Source organism: Mercenaria mercenaria, chromosome 13 (assembly GCF_021730395.1).
Source record: "Mercenaria mercenaria strain notata chromosome 13, MADL_Memer_1, whole genome shotgun sequence".
Taxonomy (NCBI): Eukaryota; Metazoa; Mollusca; class Bivalvia; order Venerida; family Veneridae; genus Mercenaria; species Mercenaria mercenaria.
The window spans coordinates 26,472,331-26,495,038 of NC_069373.1; the positions used below are offsets into that span (position 1 = coordinate 26,472,331).

The following is a 22,708-nucleotide window of genomic DNA, read 5'->3' on the forward strand; positions in this document are numbered from 1 at the left end:
GTCAAGTTCGAAACTGGGTCAACTGCGGTCAAAAACTAGGTCAGTAGGTCTAAAAATAGAAAAACCTTGTGACCTCTCTAGAGGCCATATTTCTCAATGGATCTTCATGAAAATTGGTCAGAATGTTCACCTTGATGATATCTAGGTCAAGTTCGAAATTGGGTCATGTGGGGTCAAAAACTAGGTCAGTAGGTCTAAAAATAGAAAAACCTTGTGATCTCTTTAGAGGCCATATTTCTCAATGGATCTTCATGAAAATTGGTCAGAATGTTCACCTTGATGATATCTAGGTCAAGTTCGAAACTGGGTCACGTGGGGTCAAAAACTAGGTCAGTAGGTCTAAAAATAGAAAAACCTTGTGACCTCTCTAGAGGCCATATTTCTCAATGGCTCTTCATGAAAATTGGTGAGAATGTTCACCTTGATGATATCTAGGTTAGGTTTGAAACTGGGTTACGTGCGGTCAAAAACTAGGTCAGTAGGTCGAAAAATAGAAAAACCTTGTGACGTCTCTAGAGGCCATGTTTCTCAATGGATCTTCATGAAAATTGATCAGAATGTTCCTCTTGATGATATCTAGGCCAAGTTCGAAACTGGGTCACGTGCGGTCAAAAACTAGGTCAGTAGGTCGAAAAATAGAAAAACCTTGTGACCTCTCTAGTGGCCATATTTTTCATGAGATCTTCATGAAAATTGGTGAGAATGTTCACCTTGATGATATCTAGGTCGGATTCAGAAGTGGGTCACTTGCCTTCAAAAACTAGGTCATTAGGTCAAATAATAGAAAAACCTTGTGACCTCTCTAGAGGTCATATTTTTCAATGGATCTTCATGAAAATTGGTCAGAATTTTTTATCTTGATGATATCTAGGTCACATGTGCTCAAAAACTAGGTCACTATGTCAAATAATAGAAATAACGACGTCGTACTCAGTTCAACACTGGGTCATGTGGGGATAGGTGAGCGATTCAGGACCATCATGGTCCTCTTGTCTTGGTTAAGTTTTATGTTTAGGTCAGCTTTTATCCTAAACTATCAAAGCTGTTGCTTTAAAACTTGCAACACTTGTTCACCATCATAAGTTGACCCTGTATAGCAAGAAACATAACTCCGTCCTGCTTTTTGCAAGATTTATGTCCCCTTTTTGACTTAGAAAATATCAGATTTCTTGGTTGAGTATTATGTTTAAGTCAACTTTTCTCATAAACTATCAAAGCTATTGCTTTAAAACTTGCAACAGTTTTTCACCATCATAAGTGGACACTGTACATCAAGAAACATAACTCTATACTGCTTTTTGCAAGAATGATGGCCCTTTTTAGACTTAGAAAATCATGGGTAGGACAATATTTCTATTACACAAAAAAAATCAGATGAGCGTCAGCACCCGCAAGGCGGTGCTCTTGTTACCCGTGGGTGTAAGATGACTCTCATGCTGTAAACTACATCTATGTAGAAGATTTATGCAGTAATTTATTTCTTAATATACAAGTTGGATAAAATTCAAATAGTTCCTCTTTGTTCCTTGATTCAAATATAATATTTTATGAAATATACTTAATATTTCGCTGCAGTGATTAAACAAAACCAAAACTAAACATTATTACTTACTTTTGATTGGTAATGATGATTTCCTGTTATGGATGTTTGTTTAAACACATTACAGTAAGAAACTAGTCCTATAAAGAATGACATTCATTTGATATTTGTTCACTATTATTTGTTGAATATGACATGCAAGAAAAGGATTCTATGATGTCACTAGCTGTATATGTGGATGAGAATATCAGGCCTTCTGGTAACTGTTTACATGACATTGTTATTGCAGAAACGGAGATCTAATCACATTATGAGATGTGTACTACGCTGTGGATCACTGCTTGCTTGGAAAGGAGGCTTGTGTTGTTCTTCAGTTTTGTAAGTACTACTTCATATGAAGATCAGCTTTTTATGCCCCTGATGTAGAAGACCACAGGTGTAACAGCCCAGCTTTTCCCCCAGTTTTTTCCCCACGGAAAAAATCCCCAGGGAAAATCTCATCTAGATGGTTTTTACCCCTAAACATCCCCCCCTTCTTTTTTGTACACAAAAAGGGAGAAAAAACCAGTCCCCCCCCTTTAAGGTTAAAGTTTTTCGGCAACCTGTTTTTCTGTCATATCTTTGTTACTATTGCTTATATCTTCCTGTAACTTCACATTAACATTGTCCAGCATACAAACAAAGTATGTGTAGGTGCTGGTCCCATTATACCTAAGGTCAAGGTCACCAAGGTGTTATACTTTGGTTATTTTTAGCCCACCATCATCAGACCACCCCATTGATTATAAGGATTTTGCCATCGACACCAAGAACCATAATGTAATATCCGAAAAGTGTTGCCACATACGCTAGTATATATATATATAGCTTTCTTCACCTTCTTTGCAGAGCTTGAGGACACATTGCTTTGGAACATGCAGCAGTAATAAGGGTTACGCCATAAACGTATTAAAACAACAGTACCATAGAGATAGTGCCTAAATTTTTAGATTATAAAAAACAATTAAAAAATAATGCTGGTTGCTGATATGTAACATTTAACACTGAATGTAACATTTAAGTATTGATTTGATAATTTTGAAGCATATTATTTAAGATTTTCTAAAACTATTGATTTAATTTTCATGTAGCTGCTCTTGCAGTCCTATTATTGTGGGAAGAACTTATCTCAATGCAAAGAAAGTTGTCAAATACATGATTATTGTGTGTTGTCAGAAATTGTTTTAAGTTTAATAAAATGAATTCAGAATGCATTATTAAAGCTGAAATTTAGATATAATGTTATTTGTAACATATAAAACATCAAATATAAAAACAAGAAAAAACTCTTTAGTAATTACCATGAAAATTGACATTACAATGAAATGACTTATCACTAAGTTTTTAGCTCGACTATTCTAGCTATTCTACTCACCCTGGCGTCGGCGTCACACCTTGGTTAAGTTTTTGCATGCAAGTACATACAGCTATCTTTTAAAGGCATATAGCTTTAAAACTTATTTATTCTTTTTCTAGGTCAATTACCAACCTCACTGGGTCAAGTTCCATAACTCTAACATGTATTTTGAGCAAATTGTGCCCCCTTTTGGACTTAGAAAATTCTGGTTAAAGTTTTACATGCAAGTTACTATCTCCAAAACTAATGCAGATATTGAATTGAAACTTCACATGTGTCTTCGGGGTTATAAAACTAGTTGATAGCACCAAGTCCCATAACTCTGACCTTCATTTTGGCCAAATTATGCCCCCTTTTAGACTTAGAAAATTCTGGTTAAAGTTTTGCGTGAAAGTACATACAGCTATTACTAAAAGGCATATAGATTTGAAACTTATTTTTTCTTTTTCTAGATCAATTACCTACCTCACTGGGTCAAGTCCCATAACTCTGACATGTATTTTGGCCAAATTATGCCCTCTTTTGGACTTAGAAAATCCTGGTTAAAGTTTGTCATGCAAGTAACTATCTCCAAAACTACTACAGATATTAAATTGAAACTTCACATGTGTCTTCGGGGTTATAAAACTAGTTGATAGCACCAAGTCCTATAACTCTGACATGTATTTTGGGATGGTAAAATTCAACAACAACACGTGAATATTTATCTTTTATCAACGTTTCGGCGCTTACGCCTTCATCAGGATAAATACATAATAAAACAACGGACGTGACGTCATGAAGTAAACGTTACGTTGAATGGCGGAAAAACGTATAGATCTACTGTTTTTTTAAAATATTACATAAATTAATGTGAATAATAAATAGCAAGTTTAGTACATTACGGATATAAGAATACAGGATTTCCTATAGCAGTATATATAACAAACCATAAATAGGAAAAAACGCAATAGTACTAAACAAACACATATCATGTAAAATTCATTACACATTAAACAATGTTTTTGAATTAAGTCCATCAGGATTGAGTGTTTTTAACTTATGAATCCAGAATGTTTCCTTGCATAACCGGTTAATTTGATTATTTACCACATCAATAGGCATAAATGTGAAGTCATCAATACTATGGTCATCTTGATTAAAATGACCAGCAACCAACGTGGAATATGCAGGATCTGTAAAATTAGATATGTCAAATTTATGGCTATTCATACGCCGTGAAACCTGTTGCATAGTCTGCCCAACATATTGCATATTGCATCTTTTACACGTTATTAAGTATACAACATCTTTAGATTGACAGTTTGTATCATATCGTAAAGAAAATGTTTCTCCTGTAACTGTACTGCTAAATGAGGATCCAGAGTTGATTTTTATGCCCCCGAAGGGAGGCATATAGTTTTTGAACCGTCTGTCAGTCTGTCCGCAATTTTCGTGTCCGGTCCATATCTTTGTCATCGATGGATGGATTTTCAAATAACTTGGCATGAATGTGTACCACAGTAAGACGACGTGTCGCGCGCAAGACCCAGGTCCGTAGCTCAAAGGTCAAGGTCACACTTAGACATTAAAGGATAGTGCATTGATGGGCGTGTCCGGTCCATATCTTTGTCATCGATGGATGGATTTTCAAATAACTTGGCATGAATGTGTACCACAGTAAGACGACGTGTCGCGCGCAAGACCCAGGTCCGTAGCTCAAAGGTCAAGGTCACACTTAGACATTAAAGGATAGTGCATTGATGGGCGTGTCCGGTCCATATCTTTGTCATTGATGGATGGATTTTCAAATAACTTGGCATGAATGTGTACCACAGTAAGACGACGTGTCGCGCGCAAGACCCAGGTCCGTAGCTCAAAGGTCAAGGTCACACTTAGACATTAAAGGATAGTGCATTGATGGGCGTGTCCGGTCCATATCTTTGTCAACCATGTATGGATTTTCAAATAACTTGGCATGAATGTGTACCACTGTAAGACGACGTGTCGCGCGCAAGACCCAGGTCCGTAGCTCAAAGGTCAAGGTCACACTTAGACGTTAAAGGTCATTTTTCATGATAGTGCATTGATGGGCGTGTCCGGTCCATATCTTTGTCATTCATGCATGGATTTTAAAATAACTACGCATGAATGTGTGGCACAGTAAGACGACGTGTCGCGCGCAAGACCCAGCTCTGTAGGTCAAAGGTCCTAAACTCTAACATCGGCCATAACTACTCATTCAAAGTGCCATCGGGGGCATATGTCATCCTATGGAGACAGCTCTTGTTTTTTTTATGTATTTTGGGCAAATTATGCCCCCTTTTGGCCTTAGAAAATCCTGGTTAAAGTTTTGCATGCAAGTACATACAGCTATTACCAAAAGGCATATAGCTTTGAAACTTATTTATTCTTTTTCTAGGTCATTACCAACCTCACTGGGTCAAGTTCCATAACTCTTAACATGTATTTTGAGCAAATTGTGCCCCCTTTTGGACTTAGAAAATTCTGGTTAAAGTTTTACATGCAAGTTACTATCTCCAAAACTACTACAGATATTAAATTGAAACTTCACATGTGTCTTAGGGGTTATAAAACTAGTTGATAGCACCAAGTCCTATAACTCTGACATGTATTTTGGGCAAATTATGCCCCCTTTTGGCCTTAGAAAATCCAGGTTAAAGTTTTGCGTGCAAGTACATAAAGCTATTACCAAAAGGCATATAGCTTTGAAACTTATTTACTCTTTTTCTAGGTCAATTACCAACCTCACTGGGTGAAGTTCCATAACTCTTAACATGTATTTTGAGCAAATTGTGCCCCCTTTTGGACTTAGAAAATTCTGGTTAAAGTTTTACATGCAAGTTACTGTCCCTAAAACTAATGCAGATATTGAATTGAAACTTAATATGTTTCTTCGGGGTTATAAAACTAGTTGATAGCACCAAGTCCCATAACTCTGATATGTATTTTTGGTCAAATTATGTCCCCTTTCGAACTTAAAACTCTTTTGATATTTAACATTTTGGGTAATAATTTCCTGCTTCTGTGACAATATTTCGAATAGTCGAGCTTGGCTGTCTTGTTAACCATACGTTTATTTCATTATTCCTATTAACTTATGTCATGCAGGTGGACAGGTAAGTAATAGGTACAGTACGAGTTTTTCTTCAAAAGTGTCCTCTTACAGACGTAAGAAGTCGTTTCGCTAGGACGAACACCAATATTGTCCGAGAAAGCCGTTTTGCTAGGACAAACACCAATATTGTCCGAGGCTTCTTACGTCTGTAAGAGGACACTTTTGAAGAAAAACGAGTAACTGTTTCTGACTTATACGACGATGAGTGTACTGAATATACTAATAAATGAATAAATAAATAAAAAGAAATATGTTTTTATTGCAAAAGATAAACATTAAATTATTATCATGTGCCTTTCTAAATATCTTGTATCAGCTAGTGATATTACCCGAAATTTTCGTGCATTCAAATATCAAATGGGTGGCTGTACATTTGTTTGTACATTGGTATACATCACTACATGATATACAAGTTGTAAAATGACAAATGCTTTTTAATGAGGAAACGAACGAACAAGACGGAATCCTAGACCTCTTAGTACCATCCCTTACTGTTTACATTGAGTCATCGGAGCTCCTTTGCTGGATGTGTCATTTTGTATTGTAGGTATTATATATTTTATCTGTTTATATATATTATATTTTAACAGTTTAATAGAGGTTTGTTGTAAATTTAATCTTGGACTTCTTAAAAGGTGTCTATAATATCTGTTAGCAATACACTCGCCTTAAATGTTTTAAAAACAGCCTGTTTAACGGAAAAAGGTCACAAGAGGTAAAGTGAACTATGTATGCTCACAAAAAGAATGGTTACTAAGCCTGAGCACATAATGCTCTTAAGGATCGATGAATGCCTGGTTCACCTTAACATTAAGTACACTCTAATGTCTCCCTTGCTTAATCATTGTGTATCTAACTTGAACACAATATTCAAACAAATATCACCAGGCGGAGTGTTATTTATAATCAAATAACAAATTGTTTACTTTGCACGTGAAGTACGACAGTATGATGAACTGTCACCATCATACTGTCACGCTTCGCCATCAGACTGTCGTGTCTTATCGCCATCATACTGTCGTGCTTTGCCTTCATAGGGAGCAGGCGCTGACCCTAACTGAACACCGTAGTTTTCACATGGCGTGGCCCACTTAATTTTTCATTTGTCAGGTATTGCAGATGTTCTATGCTGACTGTGGTATAAAGCTATCATTTCTGTTCTGTTTATAAGTGGAAATTAATATTCTATCTTGTGTTGTTTAAAAAGCTTTATTTACATTGCAATTCTAAAATATTGATACCTTCAACAGAAGATAGCCAAAAATTAATTCACCTTGAAAATGGACATTCTTCACATCAGGCACAGTTTATGACTTCGTTCACGAACTTCACGTGCAGGTAGTTAACTGTTATAACAATATTTTTAATGTTCATGTTGTTTGACTTATTTGCCCAGTTGTTAAAGCAAGAAAGGTAACTAATTTCATTCCAAGTTCTCTCAAGGACAGCTCACCTACATTTTTCTGTGAACTGAAAAATCTTAGCAAAATTGTAACATCCCAAGTAACGTTGTATTTTGGAAGTGTTGGGTCGCCTTTGTGAAATACCTTTCAATGTATTGTTTTACAATTATGTGATCCCCATAATGCACATTTGATGAAATATGTATTGCACTAGAAACTGCCAATTGTGCCGTATTGATAGCGCAGTAACGTAAACCTTTGTCGAATAATATTGTCAAAAACAGTACAAGTGTATTTACACATGGAAACAAGAGGGTCATTGACCCTAAAGCGCTCACCTGTGTACAAATAGTCGAGCTAAAAATGGTACAGGCCTATCTAGTAGGTGAACGCGAGGATTAGGATCTTAACCTTAGGTGTCTAGCTGGAGCATATAGGTCATCTCCAAATGAATCAACAGGCCTCACTCCTAACTTACTGTGCATGGGCCGCGAAATCAGAATGCCAGCTGACCTGGTGTTTGGACATTCTGATGCCATTAATTCAACTGCACCTAAGTATGGTGATTATGTTCAAGGTCTGCTTGACAAAATGCGTTAATAGAGTGACCCCAAAATCAATAGGGGTCATCTACCCAGCAAGTCCAAATATCCTATGAAGATTCAACATTCTGGGTCAACTGGTTGTCAAGTTATTTATCAGAAATGTTTTTCCATGATCAAGCCCCTGTGACCTTGACCTTTAATAAAGTAACCCTAAAATCTATAAGGGTCATCTACTCTGCATGACCAATTATCGTATTAAGTTTCAACATTCTGGGTCAAGTGGTTCTCAAGTTATTGATCGGAAATGGTTTTCCATGTTCAGGCCCCTGTGACCTTGACCTTTGATGGAGTGACCTCAAAAACTAAAAAATAGGGGTTGTCTACTCCAGATGCTCTGCCACCCTGTGAAGTTTGGAGGTTTTAGGTCAAATGGTTCTCCAGTTATTGATTGGAAATGAAGTGACAGACGGACAGGGCAAAAACAATAAGGTCAGTAGGTCCAGATTTGACTATTCAAGATGAGTATTTAAATCTGTATCAAAAATTATACACTTGGTCCAAATCTCTTTGCCGTAGCTTTAAAAACAAGAGAGTAGGTCAGTAGGTCATGGTTAGAATATTAAAGACCAGTATTGAAATTTTATCAAAAGTTATACACGTGGTCCAAATGTCTGTGCTGTACCTTCAAAAACAAGAAAGTAGGTCATGATAAAGACTTATTCAAGATGAGTTTTGAAATCCGTATCAACAATATACCTGTGGTCCAAATTTCTATGCTGTAACTTCAACAACAGGGTCATGATGACCTTGGATCGCTCGTCTGAGTAATATGAGCTACATAATTGTTTTAAATGTCTAACTGATGCTAAAATACTTGTATTAAGTAGGTCAGTAGGTCACATTCATGGTCACTGAAAGTCAGTTTTAAGATCGGTGTGCAAAACTGTATATTTCATTCAAATTTCAAGGCTGTATCTTGAACAAGGAGCTGCGTTCAATAAACGCTTGATGCCCCCAGTGGCATCCTTGTCGATACAAAGCAACCCAAGTCCAAAACGAGGTCAAGGTCAAACTGAGGTCAGGCGATGTTTGAAGATGAGGAATGGTCACAGGTTACATTTGTATTAGTATCAATTCATTCTTGTAAGCGGTATTGATGCTAGACGAAATGGTCCCATTTGGTTAACCAAGAGATGGCCCATATAAAGCAACCTAAGTCCAAAACGAGGTCAATGTCAAACTGAGGTCAGGTGATGTTTGAAGATGAGGAATGGTCACAGGTTACATCTGTATTAGTATCAATTCATTCTTGTAAGCGGTATTGATGCTAGACGAAACGGTCCCATTTGGTTAACCAAGAGATGGCCCATATAAAGCAACCCAAGTCCAAAATGAGGTCAAGGTTAAGGTCAAACTGAGGTCAGGTGATGTCTGTAGATGAGGAATGGTCACAGGTTACATCTGCATTAGTATCAAGTCATTCTAGTAAGGGGTATTGATGCTAGACGAAACGGTCCCATTTGGTTAACCTCGTACGGATTGGACGAATGAACGAATGGACGGACAGGACAATCACTATATGCCTCCCGCATCAGTAGATGCCGGGGGCATAAAAACAAGAAAGTAGGTCAGTAGGTCAAGGTCACAGTCAAGTGACCCCTAATTACTTGGGGTCATCAGGTAATTATAATTAAACAGTCTAGGAAATATGATCAGATTGTTTTTGAAGTATTTTTTCCTATATTACTAATATAAAAAGTAAGTTACCCTCTGGGCAGGGCCTCTTTTCACCCCAGGGCATAATTTGAACATTCTTGTTAGAGAACCACATGCATAGACCACATGCACAGTGTTGTGTACCGAAATGAAATTTGACCTTGATTTTGACATTGAGCTAGTCTTGAAATTGGAACACTCAAATATGGCTCAATGGTGGACTCCAAGATCACTCTGTGATCTCTTGTTAGTATCTACTTTTACTTTGATGACTATGTCATAAACAAACCACAGGTAAAATTAATGTCTTAATGAAATAGTCGGTTTTGTTCGACGCATACTTATGTTTAATCATTGATGTAGCCTCCATAAGCTACACGAAAGCTGCAGGTTAATACTGCTGCATGCACACAACTACGAACCAGATTGGATGGCTATGATGTCTTTGTTGGCGACATTGAGTACAATTTACATTATCGTGGGCATAATTTGTTTGTTGGGATTTAATTTCGTGGTAGAGTGGAACCACGAAATCCACGAAAATTAATCCCCCACGAATAATAATGATTTCACAGTACTCCTCTTTAATATTTCTAACCTTGAACTACTGACATATTTTGTTTTTGAAGGTATGTCATAGAAATTTGGATATTGTGTATAACTTTTGATAGAGATTTCAATACTCCTCTTTAATATTCTTAACCCTGAACTACTGACCAACTTTCTTGTTTTTGAAGCTACAGCAAAGAGATTTGTACCACCTGTATAATTTTTTATCAGATTTGAGTAGTTATCTTGAATAATCTTTACCATGACCTCACCTAGTTTTTTTCATACCTTAGCAAATAGATTTGTTCAAGCAAGCAACTAAACTCGGATGAGCAATATATGACCATCATGGCCCTCTTGTTTATTTATTTCAGTGGTTTATATCAGTGTATAGAGATTTACATGAACAAAACAACACCATGGTCCTTAACTTTTGCATTTGGTAAGTCTGTTATATTTTAAAAGCATACATTCTCGAAATCTCTATAGAAAGTCAGCAGCACAGATACGAAGTTGGTGAGTAGCTTGCTAAAGGAATCGCTTACATTGGAATCTTGATGGACTAAATTCTTCCAGGTTCCTCTTGGTCTGTGTCTGACAAAAATAATGCTGAAAAGTCATATATGATAGATGTTGTTTAGGCCATAATAAATTAATTCCTAATTTTGTTTAAGAAGGGTTGGGGGGGGGGGGGGATTTTATTTTTTATTTTTAAAACTGTATGCAGGGGTTCCATTTGACCCGGACTTGGGATTTTGACTCTTGAAATTAGCAAAAGTGTACATACAGACTCCTAGGATTTCGGATTTTCATCAACATGAGATATATTTCAGTTTAAACTCACAAAATCAAGCCTTATATATTCAAAATGATAGCTATTTATACATAAATTGAACCCCTGACTACAAGTCAAGACAAATGGCAAAAACAGAATATAGTAAAAAACGTGTAGACTTTCATTTTTAGCTCACCTGTCACAAAGTGACAAGGTGAGCTTTTGTGATCACGCAGTGTCCGTCGTGCGTGCGTGCGTGCGTAAACTTTTGCTTGTGACCACTCTAGAGGTCACATTTTTCATTGGATCTTTATGAAAGTTGGTCAGAATGTTCATCTTGATGATATCTAGGTCAAGTTCGAAACTGGGACACGTGCCTTCAAAAACTAGGTCATTAGGTCTAAAAATAGAAAAAACCTTGTGACCTCTCTAGAGGCAATATATTTCATGAGATCTTCATGAAAATTGGTCAGAATGTTCACCTTGATGATATCTAGGTCAGGTTCGAAAGTGGGTCACGTGCCTTCAAAAACTAGGTCAGTAGGTCAAATAATAGAAAAACCTTGTGACCTCTCTAGAGGCCATACTTTTGAATGGATCTCCATAAAAATTGGTCAGAATGTTCATCTTGATGATATCTAGATCAAGTTTGAAACTGGGTCACGTGCCTTAAAAAACTAGGTCAGTAGGTCAAATAATAAAAAAACCTTGTGACCTCCCTAGAGGCCATACTTTTCATGGGATCTGTATGAAAGTTGGTCTGAATGTTCATCTTGATGATATCTAGGTCAGGTTTGAAACTGGGTCAACTGCGGTCAAAAACTAGGTCAGTAGGTCTAAAATTATTAAAATCTTTTGACCTCTCTAGAGGCCATATTTTTCATTGGATCTTCATGAAAATTGATCTGAATGTTCACCTTGATGATATCTAGGTCAGTTTCGAAACTGGGTCACGTGCGGTCAAAAACTAGGCCAGTAGGTATAAAAATAGAAAAACCTTGTGACCTCTCTAGAGGCCATACTTGTGAATGGATCTTCATGAAAATTAGTGAGAATGTTCACCTTGATGATATCTAGGTAAAGTTCAAAACAGGGTCACGTACCTTCGAAAACTAGGTCAGTAGGTCAAATAATAGAAAAACCTTGTGACCTCTTTAGAGACCATATTTTTCAATGGATCTTCATGAAAATTGGTCAGAATTTTTATCTTGATAATATCTAGGTCAAGTTCAAAACTGGGTCACATGAGCTGAAAAACTAGGTCACTATGTCAAATAATAGAAAAAACGACGTCATACTCAAAACTGGGTCATGTGGGAAGAGGTGAGCGATTCAGGACCATCATGGTCCTCTTGTTGTTACGATCAAATAGCCATTAATTATTGGCAATTAGCTTGTCACCTTGTGTTAGTTTTGTTGTTCACAGTTTGATCTCAATTAAAATAATACCCATTTTTTTTATAAGTGTCCTAATATTTGTGATTTTTAATATTTCTTTCATCAAAATACTTTTTAAATTGATATGAAATTAATTTTGTTTGAAAGAAAAATAATTACTTGATCTTTTACGGAACGTAACGGCAATCTTTGATTTTAGCATAGACAGTAAGCGCGGAGAGTAGTTTCCCTTTACCAAAATGGCGAAAATTGGAAACAAAATTTGTTTTGAAGTTGGAAAATCGTGTATACCTGTGTATAATGCGCACTCACGATTCGGGGCTGGTCCCGGGGTTCAAAAAAACTGCGCATTATACATGGGTATCTATGGTATTTTGCGGCAGCATTAAAACAAATATACGGGACCATATCATGGTTCGTATATCGTAGCTACATTTTATTTTTTTCTGTAAGAGAGAAATAAAAAAGGTTGGGGCGGCATAAAAAAGTGGGGGTGGTCAGGAATGATAATCTAGGAATTAATTTATTATGGCCTTAAACTCAACAAATAAACAAATAAATGAGGGAAGTGCACAGGGTGTAACATTTAGAGATGGTGTATAAGGAGTAATTTGGCGGGTAAGTTGTATACAAGGAGTAATTAGGCGAGGTGGTATACAAGGAGTAATTAGGTGGTTTAATGGTAAACAAGAAGGTATTATATGGTATAAAAGGAGTAATTAGGTGGTTTAGTGGTATACAAGGAGTAATGTTGTGGTGTAGTGGTATACAAGGAGTAATGTGGTGGTTTAATGGTAAACAAGGAGTTATTATGTGGTATAAAAGGAGTAATTAGGTGGTTTAGTGGTATACAAGGAGTAATGTGGTGGTGTAGTGGTATATAAGGAGTAATTAGGTGAGGTGGTAATGCAAGGAGTAATTAGGTGGTTTAATGGTAAACAAGGAGTTATTATGTAGTATAAAAGGAGCAATGTGGTGGTGTAGTGGTATACAAGGAGTAATGTGGTGGTTTAGTGGTATGCTAGAAGTAATGTGGTGGTTTAGTGGTATGCTAGGAATAATGTGGTAGTTTAGTGGTATACAAGGAGTAATGTGGTGGTTTAGTGGTATACAATGAGTAATGTGATGGTTAAGTGGTATACTAGGAGCAATGTGGTGGTTTAGTGGTATACTAGGAGCAATGTTGTGGTTTAGTGGTATACTAGGAATAATATGATGGTTTAGTGGTATACAATGATTAATGTGATGGTTTAGTGGTATACAATGAGTAATGTGATGGTTTAGTGGTATACTAGGAGTAATGTGGTGGTTTAGTGGTATACAATGAGTAATGTGATGGTTTAGTGGTATACAATGAGTAATGTGATGGTTTAGTGGTATACTAGGAGTAATGTGGTGGTTTAGTGGTATACTAGGAGTAATGTGGTGGTTTAGTGGTATACTAGGAGCAATGTGGTGGTTTAGTGGTATACTAGGAGCTATGTGGTGGTTTAGTGGTATACAATGAGTAATGTGATGGTTTAGTGGTATACAATGAGTAATGTGATGGTTTAGTGGTATACTAGGAGTAATGTGGTGGTTTAGTGGTATACAAGGAGCAATACATCCCCAACTTTGAGTGTGAAATATATGAGAACCGCAACTCTTGTCGGTATTGATTTTTTGCCTTGTGCGCCGTTGTAGTTGTTTCCCTTTACACTAAAATATCGATAAACCTGCTGTTTGGCATTTATAGGTAAACTCGGCTCTACATTTTTAAGTAAAATGTACGATTTTACAGTAAAACTACTTGTTTATCATGCGTATGTAATGTTGATTTTCTGTCCTGTATATGCTGATATAAGTTTCGTTGAATGCATGGACCGAAAATATAAAAATAAAGAATGCCACTTTTCAGTGGTAAAGGATATACATAAAACATCACACAAAATGATTCCTTTTCTTTCAAATCCCTTTTGAAAGCCTTTCCCCTTTTTGCTGTGAAACGTAATGTTGTAAAATTATGTTCTTGAGTTATTTTTCTTTTTAAATTTATCGCCCTGAAAATTTCGATTTTGACAATTACTGCATATTGACTGTAAGTGTTTTAGGCGCGATGTTTTATGGACCTTTGCGAATACACCGGATGGAGACAAGATAAACACCCCAGGCTATGCCAATAAAAATCATCAACTGAGATAAAAAGTAGAGATGTTCTGCCATATATATCTTCTTATAGCTTTAAAACGATAAAACAGATATTTATTTATTAAATTATTTATCGGCAAATTGATCATAGATGTACTTTGTTTTACTTATACTTTTTTGCATAAAATTTTAGATGGGTGTAGAAAATTATAAAAGAAATTAAGGTGACGGTTAAGCAGTTTGTTTCAGAATAGTTCCTAACAGCTGGACAAAACAACCTAAACTGAATTAAACACATATATAAATTTTGGCAATTTCTAGTGTCCTGCGTGTTTTTAAATGCCTAGATCCACTACTATATAAGTTCAACATTTCATTTGAGTCATCTTTGTGCACATTTATATTATACATACGTTTGTTAAAAAAAAAAACAACACATTTTATAATTGTCTAAAACACATACTATCTTACATTTTACAATTAACCTAAAGTATCTATTTGCTATTAAAAATTATTGTATTACAATAAAACTTCACTGTTTCACAATATTCGCAGTAAGACCATAAAACATTTGTGAAGAGGTGTCCTACACGATAAACCAATCTAAAACCCCCGTCTTATCTGCAGCTTATTAGCGATTATGTAATAGTCGCTTATTGATGGTCAATTTTGCACAACAGGGGTCCCCGTGGACCATGAAGATTTGTGGAGTAGGAATTAATTTTCCTTTATGGAATGTAGAATAATAATATAGTTATAAAAATGTCTTTGTATTCATAAAAGATTTCTGCCAATATCATGATAATGAAAAAGGTCATATATCGGTGAAAGTGGTTATTGTATTTGATAAATATATACTTGTTGGTTTTTTTTGTACCTTTTTCATCGAAATGCATGCACCGGTAAATAAATCAAATTATCACCACAGTTAATATGACCATCATTCATTAATTTGTAATTTATACTTTTACGTTCACGCAGTTATCAGTGAACGTAACGAAGTCATGGTTGTATGTAATATTTTAGGCCCATACATAACAAAATTTTCGCGAAATGTTTCAATTATTGAACAGTTTATTGCAATATCGTCAAAAATTATACCGGCACACAGTTTGTAAAGCAATTACACACGGGGGAGGAAGTGTCACACGAAGGATGGAGTTCTTCTGATAACCTGTCATGTTTTCTTCTGATAACTGTTACGGAGTTCCTGGAAAACGTTACAGAGTTCTTCTGATGTCTGAATGACGAGCCAAGGAATCGGTGGATAAAATGGTAATTATTTATCTTTAAATAGAGAGAATGAGGTGTAAAACTAAAGTTTGAAGATCAAAGTTGCCTGATGTCTTGTGCTATGCGTCAGAAAAAACTGTTTAGTCTAATAATCAGTGCCACTTCTTTGAAATGAGGAAATTTTGAGTAAAATATCGAAATCGTATGCTTATTCATACATATTATTCTACTTATTCACGTTCTTCATCCTCACCACAAGCAATAGAATAATTTTAGCACAAAGTTGCAAACATAAACCATTTTCTAACAATTTTATGCCCGATTTTTCAAATGTTACGGAATTCAGGTGATAACTCTGAAGATGTCACAGAGTTCTTATGATAACTTTTATTACTGCGAGGGTGTTTCTTGAGCTATGTTAAGATACTTTTTAGCTAATTTAATTATTTACAAAGGGTGTTAATGATGTTCTAACGTAATATATTTATCCAATGCACAGTATTGTGGTTATATAATGTACGGTATGAGTCTTTTGTAAAGTTTAAATCTATGTGCAGTATAATGACATATATAGTAAAATATGAATAGACAACAAATGCAGTAAATTGTATGTTTTCGTTCTATCAATGGATGTGCCAATGTTTGTGAACAACGGTTTATTGGTTTCCGTTTTGATTGATCACTGAATTGAAATCAAATCCGTTCATCTATTTGCTGCATTTGCAGAGGCTGTCTTTTTCTGAAGCGGTTTATCGGATTAAAATGTATGACTGCTGTTGCCATCGCATGCAATTCAATTGCTTGTCTAGTTATGCATATTCATATTATGACCTTTACGTTGAGTTAATATGTGGTAGGTTGAAAAGGCCAATATGCTAGGTAAAGCTTTAGATAGTTGTCCTATGTTTCAGGATGCGACAGTCAGATATAAATACTGTCACAAAAGATTCCTGACGTCTGAAGCAGTTGCTCATGTTGTAAATATTCATCCTGAAAGGAAAGTCGCAATTACAACATTAAGGCCATGTAGCAAATTTAAAACAACTGTTTATGCACATTCTTGGTTGGTGTATTTATTCTTTTTAATTTGTGTACAGGACTTTATGTAGAATCTTTCGTCAACACTTGTATCAAACCATCTTTTTGATTCCACACCTCATGTTGTTTTTTTTATTTCGATGTAAATGAGATGTGAAACCAAAATTTGTAGTCCTGTTTGGCGCCATATAACCTATAATGTGTTAGTGCACCGTAAAACCCAAATAAATAAATAAATAAATAAACATTTTTCATCATACGATATTTTTATTCGTCCTGTCCAATGTCTTCCCCCAAGTAAATCAAATGTCCATGTTTTAAGTTTGCCACAGTCATACATATTAATCCGATAAACCGCTTCAGAAAAAGACAGCCTCTGCAAATGCAGCAAATAGATGAACGGATTTGATTTCAATTCAGTGATCAATCAAAACGGAAACCAATAAACCGTTGTTCACGAACATTGGCACATCCATTGATAGAACGAAAAAATACAATTTACTACATTTGTTGTCTATTCATATTTTACTATATATGTCATTATACTGCACATAGTTTTAAACTTTACAAAAGACTCATACCGTACATAATATAACCACAACACTGTCCATTGGATAAATATATTACGTTAGAACATCATTAACACCCTTTGTAAATAATTAAATTAGCTAAAAAGTATCTTAACATAGTTCATGAAACACCCTGGCAGTAATAAAAGTTATCATAAGAACTCTGTGACATCTTCAGAGTTATCACCTGAATTCCGTAACATTTGAAAAGTCGGGCATAAAATTGTTAGAAAATAGTTTATGTTTGCAACTTTGTGCTAAAATTATTCTATTGCTTGTGGTGAGGATGAAGAACGTGAATAAGAAGAATAATATGTATGAATAAGCAAACGATTTCGATATTTTACTCAAAATTTCCTCATTTCAAAGAAGTGGCACTGATTATTAGACTAAACAGTTTTTTCTGACGCATAGCACAAGACATCAGGCAACTTTGATCATCAAACTTTAGTTTTACACCTCATTCTTTCTATTTAAAGATAAATAATTACCATTTTATCCACCGATTCCTTGGCTCGTCATTCAGACATCAGAAGAACTCTGTAACGTTTTCCAGGAACTCCGTAACAGTTATCAGAAGAAAACATGACAGGTTATCAGAAGAACTCCATCCTTCGTGTGACACTTCCTCCCCCGTGTTACATAGAATATTAATTCTAAGTGCCTTTTTAATTTAATGCGGGCATTTTAAGACCAATTTATTTCCAATTAAAGATGTGACTTAAAGTTTGCCAATTCAAAAAAGTTTTACTTTTATTCATAATATATAAATAAATAAATAAATAAAATGCTCGAACAGATATGCAACACATTAATAAGCATTGCCTTGTGCCGTCGTACCGTCAAGTAAATATTTGTGAAAAGCGTGCTCAAGATTGCGATTACTTCATTTTCAAATTAAAATTGAAGCAATTTGTCATAATTCAATTTTAGAATAAAAAATACCCAGACAATGTTCAGTCAATGGAGAATACTTCACGAGGTTATAAAATAATGTCATTTTGATAGAAAATGTTTTTATAGCCTTTTAAAACCTGACATAACCGATCTTTTCAAAATTTCTATATAGAAATACATAGAAACCATAGTCATCAACTTCAAACAAAAATGGAAGCAATAAGTTTTTGTATCACATCAATAAAAAATATATTGAAATAAAGGGCAAAAAATGAAGATTACTTCACGAGGTTATAATTTTTTGTTAAATAACGATAAAAATACGTTTTTAATGTTTGAAATATATTTTCCTATACAAATCCATAGTAAAACTGTTTATCGATAATGTTATCGGGTCCGCGATCCGTGTATATTCAAGGGAGACTACTTTTGCCGAAACTACTGGTCAATGTATTGGAATGTTGGCCATGTGGTGGTTTAGTGGTATACTAGGAGCTATGTGGTGGCTGTGTAATGGTAATGTGTGTATGTTAAGTGGTGTTAGTGGTATACTAGAATAATGTTGTGTGTCGGTTGTGTAGTGGTATACTGAGGAATGTGATGGTTGTGTATACTAGTGAATGTGGTGGTTTAGTGGTATATAGAATATGATGGTTAGTGGTATACAATGAGTATGGTGGTTTTAGTGGTATACAATGAGTTAATGTGGATGGTTTAGTGGTATATATAGGAGCAATGTTGTGGTGTTTAGTGGTATACTATGGATTTAATATGATGGTGTTTAGTGGTATACAATGAGTAATGTGATGGTTATAGTGTGGTATACTAGGAGTAATGTGGTGGTTTAGTGGTATACTATGAGCAATAGACCCGTCCGCTTAGCTCAGTAGGTAGAGCGTCGGGCTACGGATCTACAGTGAGTAATGTGAGGGTTTAATGGTATACTAGGAGTAATGTCATGGTTTAGTGGTATACTAGGAGCAATGTGGTGGTTTATTGGTATACAAGGAGTAATGTGGTGGTTTAGTGGTATACTAGGAGCAAATGGTGATGGTTTAGTGGTATACTAGGAGCAATGTGGTGATTTAGTGGTATACTAGGAGCAGTGTGGTGGTTAAGTGGTATACTAGGTGTAATGTGGTGGTTTAGTGGTATACAAGGAAGAATGTGGTGATTTAATGGTATACAAGGAGTAATGTGGTGGTTTAGTGGTATACAAGGAGTAATGTGGTGGTTTAGTGGTATACTAGGAGCAAATGGTGATGGTTTAGTGGTATGCTAGGAGCAATGTGGTGGTTTAGTGGTATACTAGGATCAGTGTGGTGGTTTAGTGGTATACTAGCAGTAATGTGGTGATTTGGTGGTATACAAGGAAGAATGTGGTGATTTAGTGATATACTAGGAATAATGTGATAGTTTAGTGGTATACAATGAGTAATGTGATGGTTTAGTGGTACACTAGGAGTAATGTTGTGGTTTAGTGGTATACTAGGAGCAGTGTGGTGGTTCAGTGGTATACTGGGAGTAATGTGGTGGTTTAGTGGTATACTAGGAGCAAATTGTGATGGTTTAGTGGTATACTAGGAAAAATGTGGTTGTTTAGTGGTATACTAGGAGAAATGTGGTGGTTTAGTGGTATACTAGGAGTAATGTGGTGGTTTAGTTATATACAAGGAAGAATGTGGTGATTTAATGGTATACAAGGAGTAATGTGGTGGTTTAGTGGTATACAAGGAGTAATGTGGTGGTTTAGTGGTATACAAGGAGTAATGTGATTGTTTAGTGGTATACTAGGAGTAATGTGGTGGTTTAGTGGTATACAAGTAGTAATGTGGTGGTTTAGTGGTATACAAGGAAAAATGTGGAGATTTAATGGTATACAAGGAGTAATGTGGTGGTTTAGTGGTATACAAGGATAATGTGATTGTTTAGTGGTATACTAGGAGTAATGTGGTGGTTTAGTGGTATACTAGGAATAATGTGATAGTTTAGTGGTATACAATGAGTAATGTGATAGTTTAGTGGTATACTAGGAGTAATGTGGTGGGTTAGTGGTATACAAGGAAGAATGTGGTGATTTAATGGTATACAAGGAGTAATGTGGTGGTTTAGTGGTATACAAAGAGTAATGTGGTGGTTTAGTGGTATACAAGGAGTAATGTGATTGTTTAGTGGTATACTGGGAGTAATGTGGTGGTTTAGTAGTATACTAGGAATAATGTGATGGTTTAGTTGTATACTTGGAGCATTGTGGGGGTTTAGTGGTATACTAGGAGCAATGTGGTGGTTTAGTGGTATATTAGGAATAGTGTGATGGTTTAGTGGTATACAATGAATAATGTGATGGTTTAGTGGTATACTAGGAGTAATGTGGTGGTTAATAGGAGCAATGTGATGGTTTAGTGGTATACTAGGAGTAATGTGGTGGTTTAGTGGTATACTAGGAGCAAATTGTGATGGTTTAGTGGTATACTAGGAGCAATGTGGTGGTTTAGTGGTATACTAGTAGCAATGTGGTGGTTTAGTGGTATACTAGGAGCAAATTGTGGTGGTTTAGTGGTATACTAGGAGCAATGTGGTGGTTTAGTGGTATACTAGGAGTAATTTAGTTATATACAAGGCAGAATGTGGTGATTTAATGGTATACAAGGAGTAATGTGGTGGTTTCGTGGTATACAAAGAGTAATGTGGTGGTTTAGTGGTATACAAGGAGTAATGTGATTGTTTAGTGGTATACTAGGAGTAATGTGGTGGTTTAGTGGTATACAAGGAGTAATGTGATAGTGTACTGGTAGTAAATAGGTGATTTAGCTTGCTGGTTGAAAGATGGTGGTATGCAACAAGTTAATAGTTTTTTAACCAGTTTTTTTTTAGAAAAAACAAACAAACTGGTTATTAGATTGGCAAATGACGTTGAATGGGTGAGCCAGCGGGCAGCATCAACATTTGGTTTCCACTCAATAACTTGAGATAGGAGTGACTGATTTAAATGAAATTTGTATGTATAAGTAGCTTGCATAGAGACAAAGGGATTGCATATGAAGTTGCTGGGTCAAGGTTAAGGTCACTGTTGCTAAAAATAGCAAAAATAGTTTCCGCTCAATAAGGCCAGAGAAAATAAATGTTTAGATTTTAATCAGAAGTTTGGGAAAATTGGGGCAGATGGGCACTTCTTTTAAAAAAAATTAATTGGAATAAAAGGAGACCTCTGGTTTTAAACATCACTGTATTGATAAATTTATTATTATTATTACTAGTGTATGTTGCTGTGTCTTTGAATAGCCTGTATATTCAAAAGTCTTTAAATAATGTAAAAAGAAATAAATTTCATGTCATAAGTATTAATTTTACTTATACGAGGATTGTCCCTGAAAATAGGAAACTTTTTGTACTATTTCGAAAATAAGCGATGCATCAAATAACTGTTTTAACTGTTGTTATTTCAATGTACAGTGAAACACCGCTCGCTCGAAGGACTCGCTTGAGCAATTCATGTAGTCCCGGCCGATTTCCTTCTATCTTCTATGCTAAATTACCATGGCTGGGTCGAGCATCGATAACTTGATCACTCGAGCATGACACCTGGTTCCTGTGTATCAATTTATTCTTTGTTTCTTCTGGCAATCTTGAGCAGAAGTGTCAAAATTTTTCACACCTTTGGCGGCCAGAATGTATCAGTTAATCAAAAGTTTTCACACACCATGAGAATTGCGTAGTCTATTCCCAGACTATCTTAAATATTTGTTTGTCGGTATATTTGATCTTATAATGAGATTAATTATTGATAAACGGTTAAAGAAAAGTTTTATTGATCAAATATCGATCAATTACTGATTACTTAAAACATCTTTTCTGCGGGATCAAGAAGATAGTTATGAGGTCTTAGTATTTTAATCAGCAGTAACTGTTGTTTCGATGCAAATGAAGGAAGTAATATAGCATTTTCATTAAATTGAGACGATAATTATGATATGCACTTGTTGATGAATATAAATAAAAAAGTCTTAGTTGTTTCTTCATATGTGCCATTTACAAATTACCTATTGAAAACGTCTATCATAGAAAACGTTTGTAATACGTTTCTTCTTTTAAAATGTCACCATTATGTTATTATTACGCATCACCGTTTACTCTGCAAACGGTCCCAATGAAAATCGGTAAAAGTAACTTCAATTTTCTTCGTATGTTGGTCAATGTTTGGGTCGCTCAAAACCATGGATAACTCGAGCATTTTTCTCATCCCCTTGCGACCTCGACCGAGCGGAGTTTTACTGTATACTCAACAGGATTATAGTTTAAGATAAATATTTGTCATTTTGTTTGAGTATTTTATAAATAATGGAGAGCAGTCATGCTTCTTTGCACAAGCTCAGTTTTCCCCCGACAAAAAGAAGCGTCTTCCTT

The 22,708-nt window shown here is 35.6% G+C and overlaps 1 protein-coding gene across 5 annotated transcripts in view; it reads left to right on the plus strand.

The window, feature by feature from the left end:
- The window catches only part of LOC123529257 (RPII140-upstream gene protein-like), a 157,860-nt gene that overhangs the window by 80,725 nt on the left and 54,427 nt on the right, over positions 1–22,708 (plus strand). For 4 of the 5 annotated variants that reach the window (XM_053521367.1, XM_045309507.2, XM_045309509.2 and 1 more), the window contains 2 exons: positions 1,830–1,918; positions 10,642–10,709. In XM_053521367.1, coding sequence (XP_053377342.1) covers positions 1,830–1,918; positions 10,642–10,709 — 157 coding nt within the window. The remainder of the gene's footprint in view (positions 1–1,829; positions 1,919–10,641; positions 10,710–22,708) is intronic. The other variant, XM_045309510.2, reaches the window with a different exon arrangement.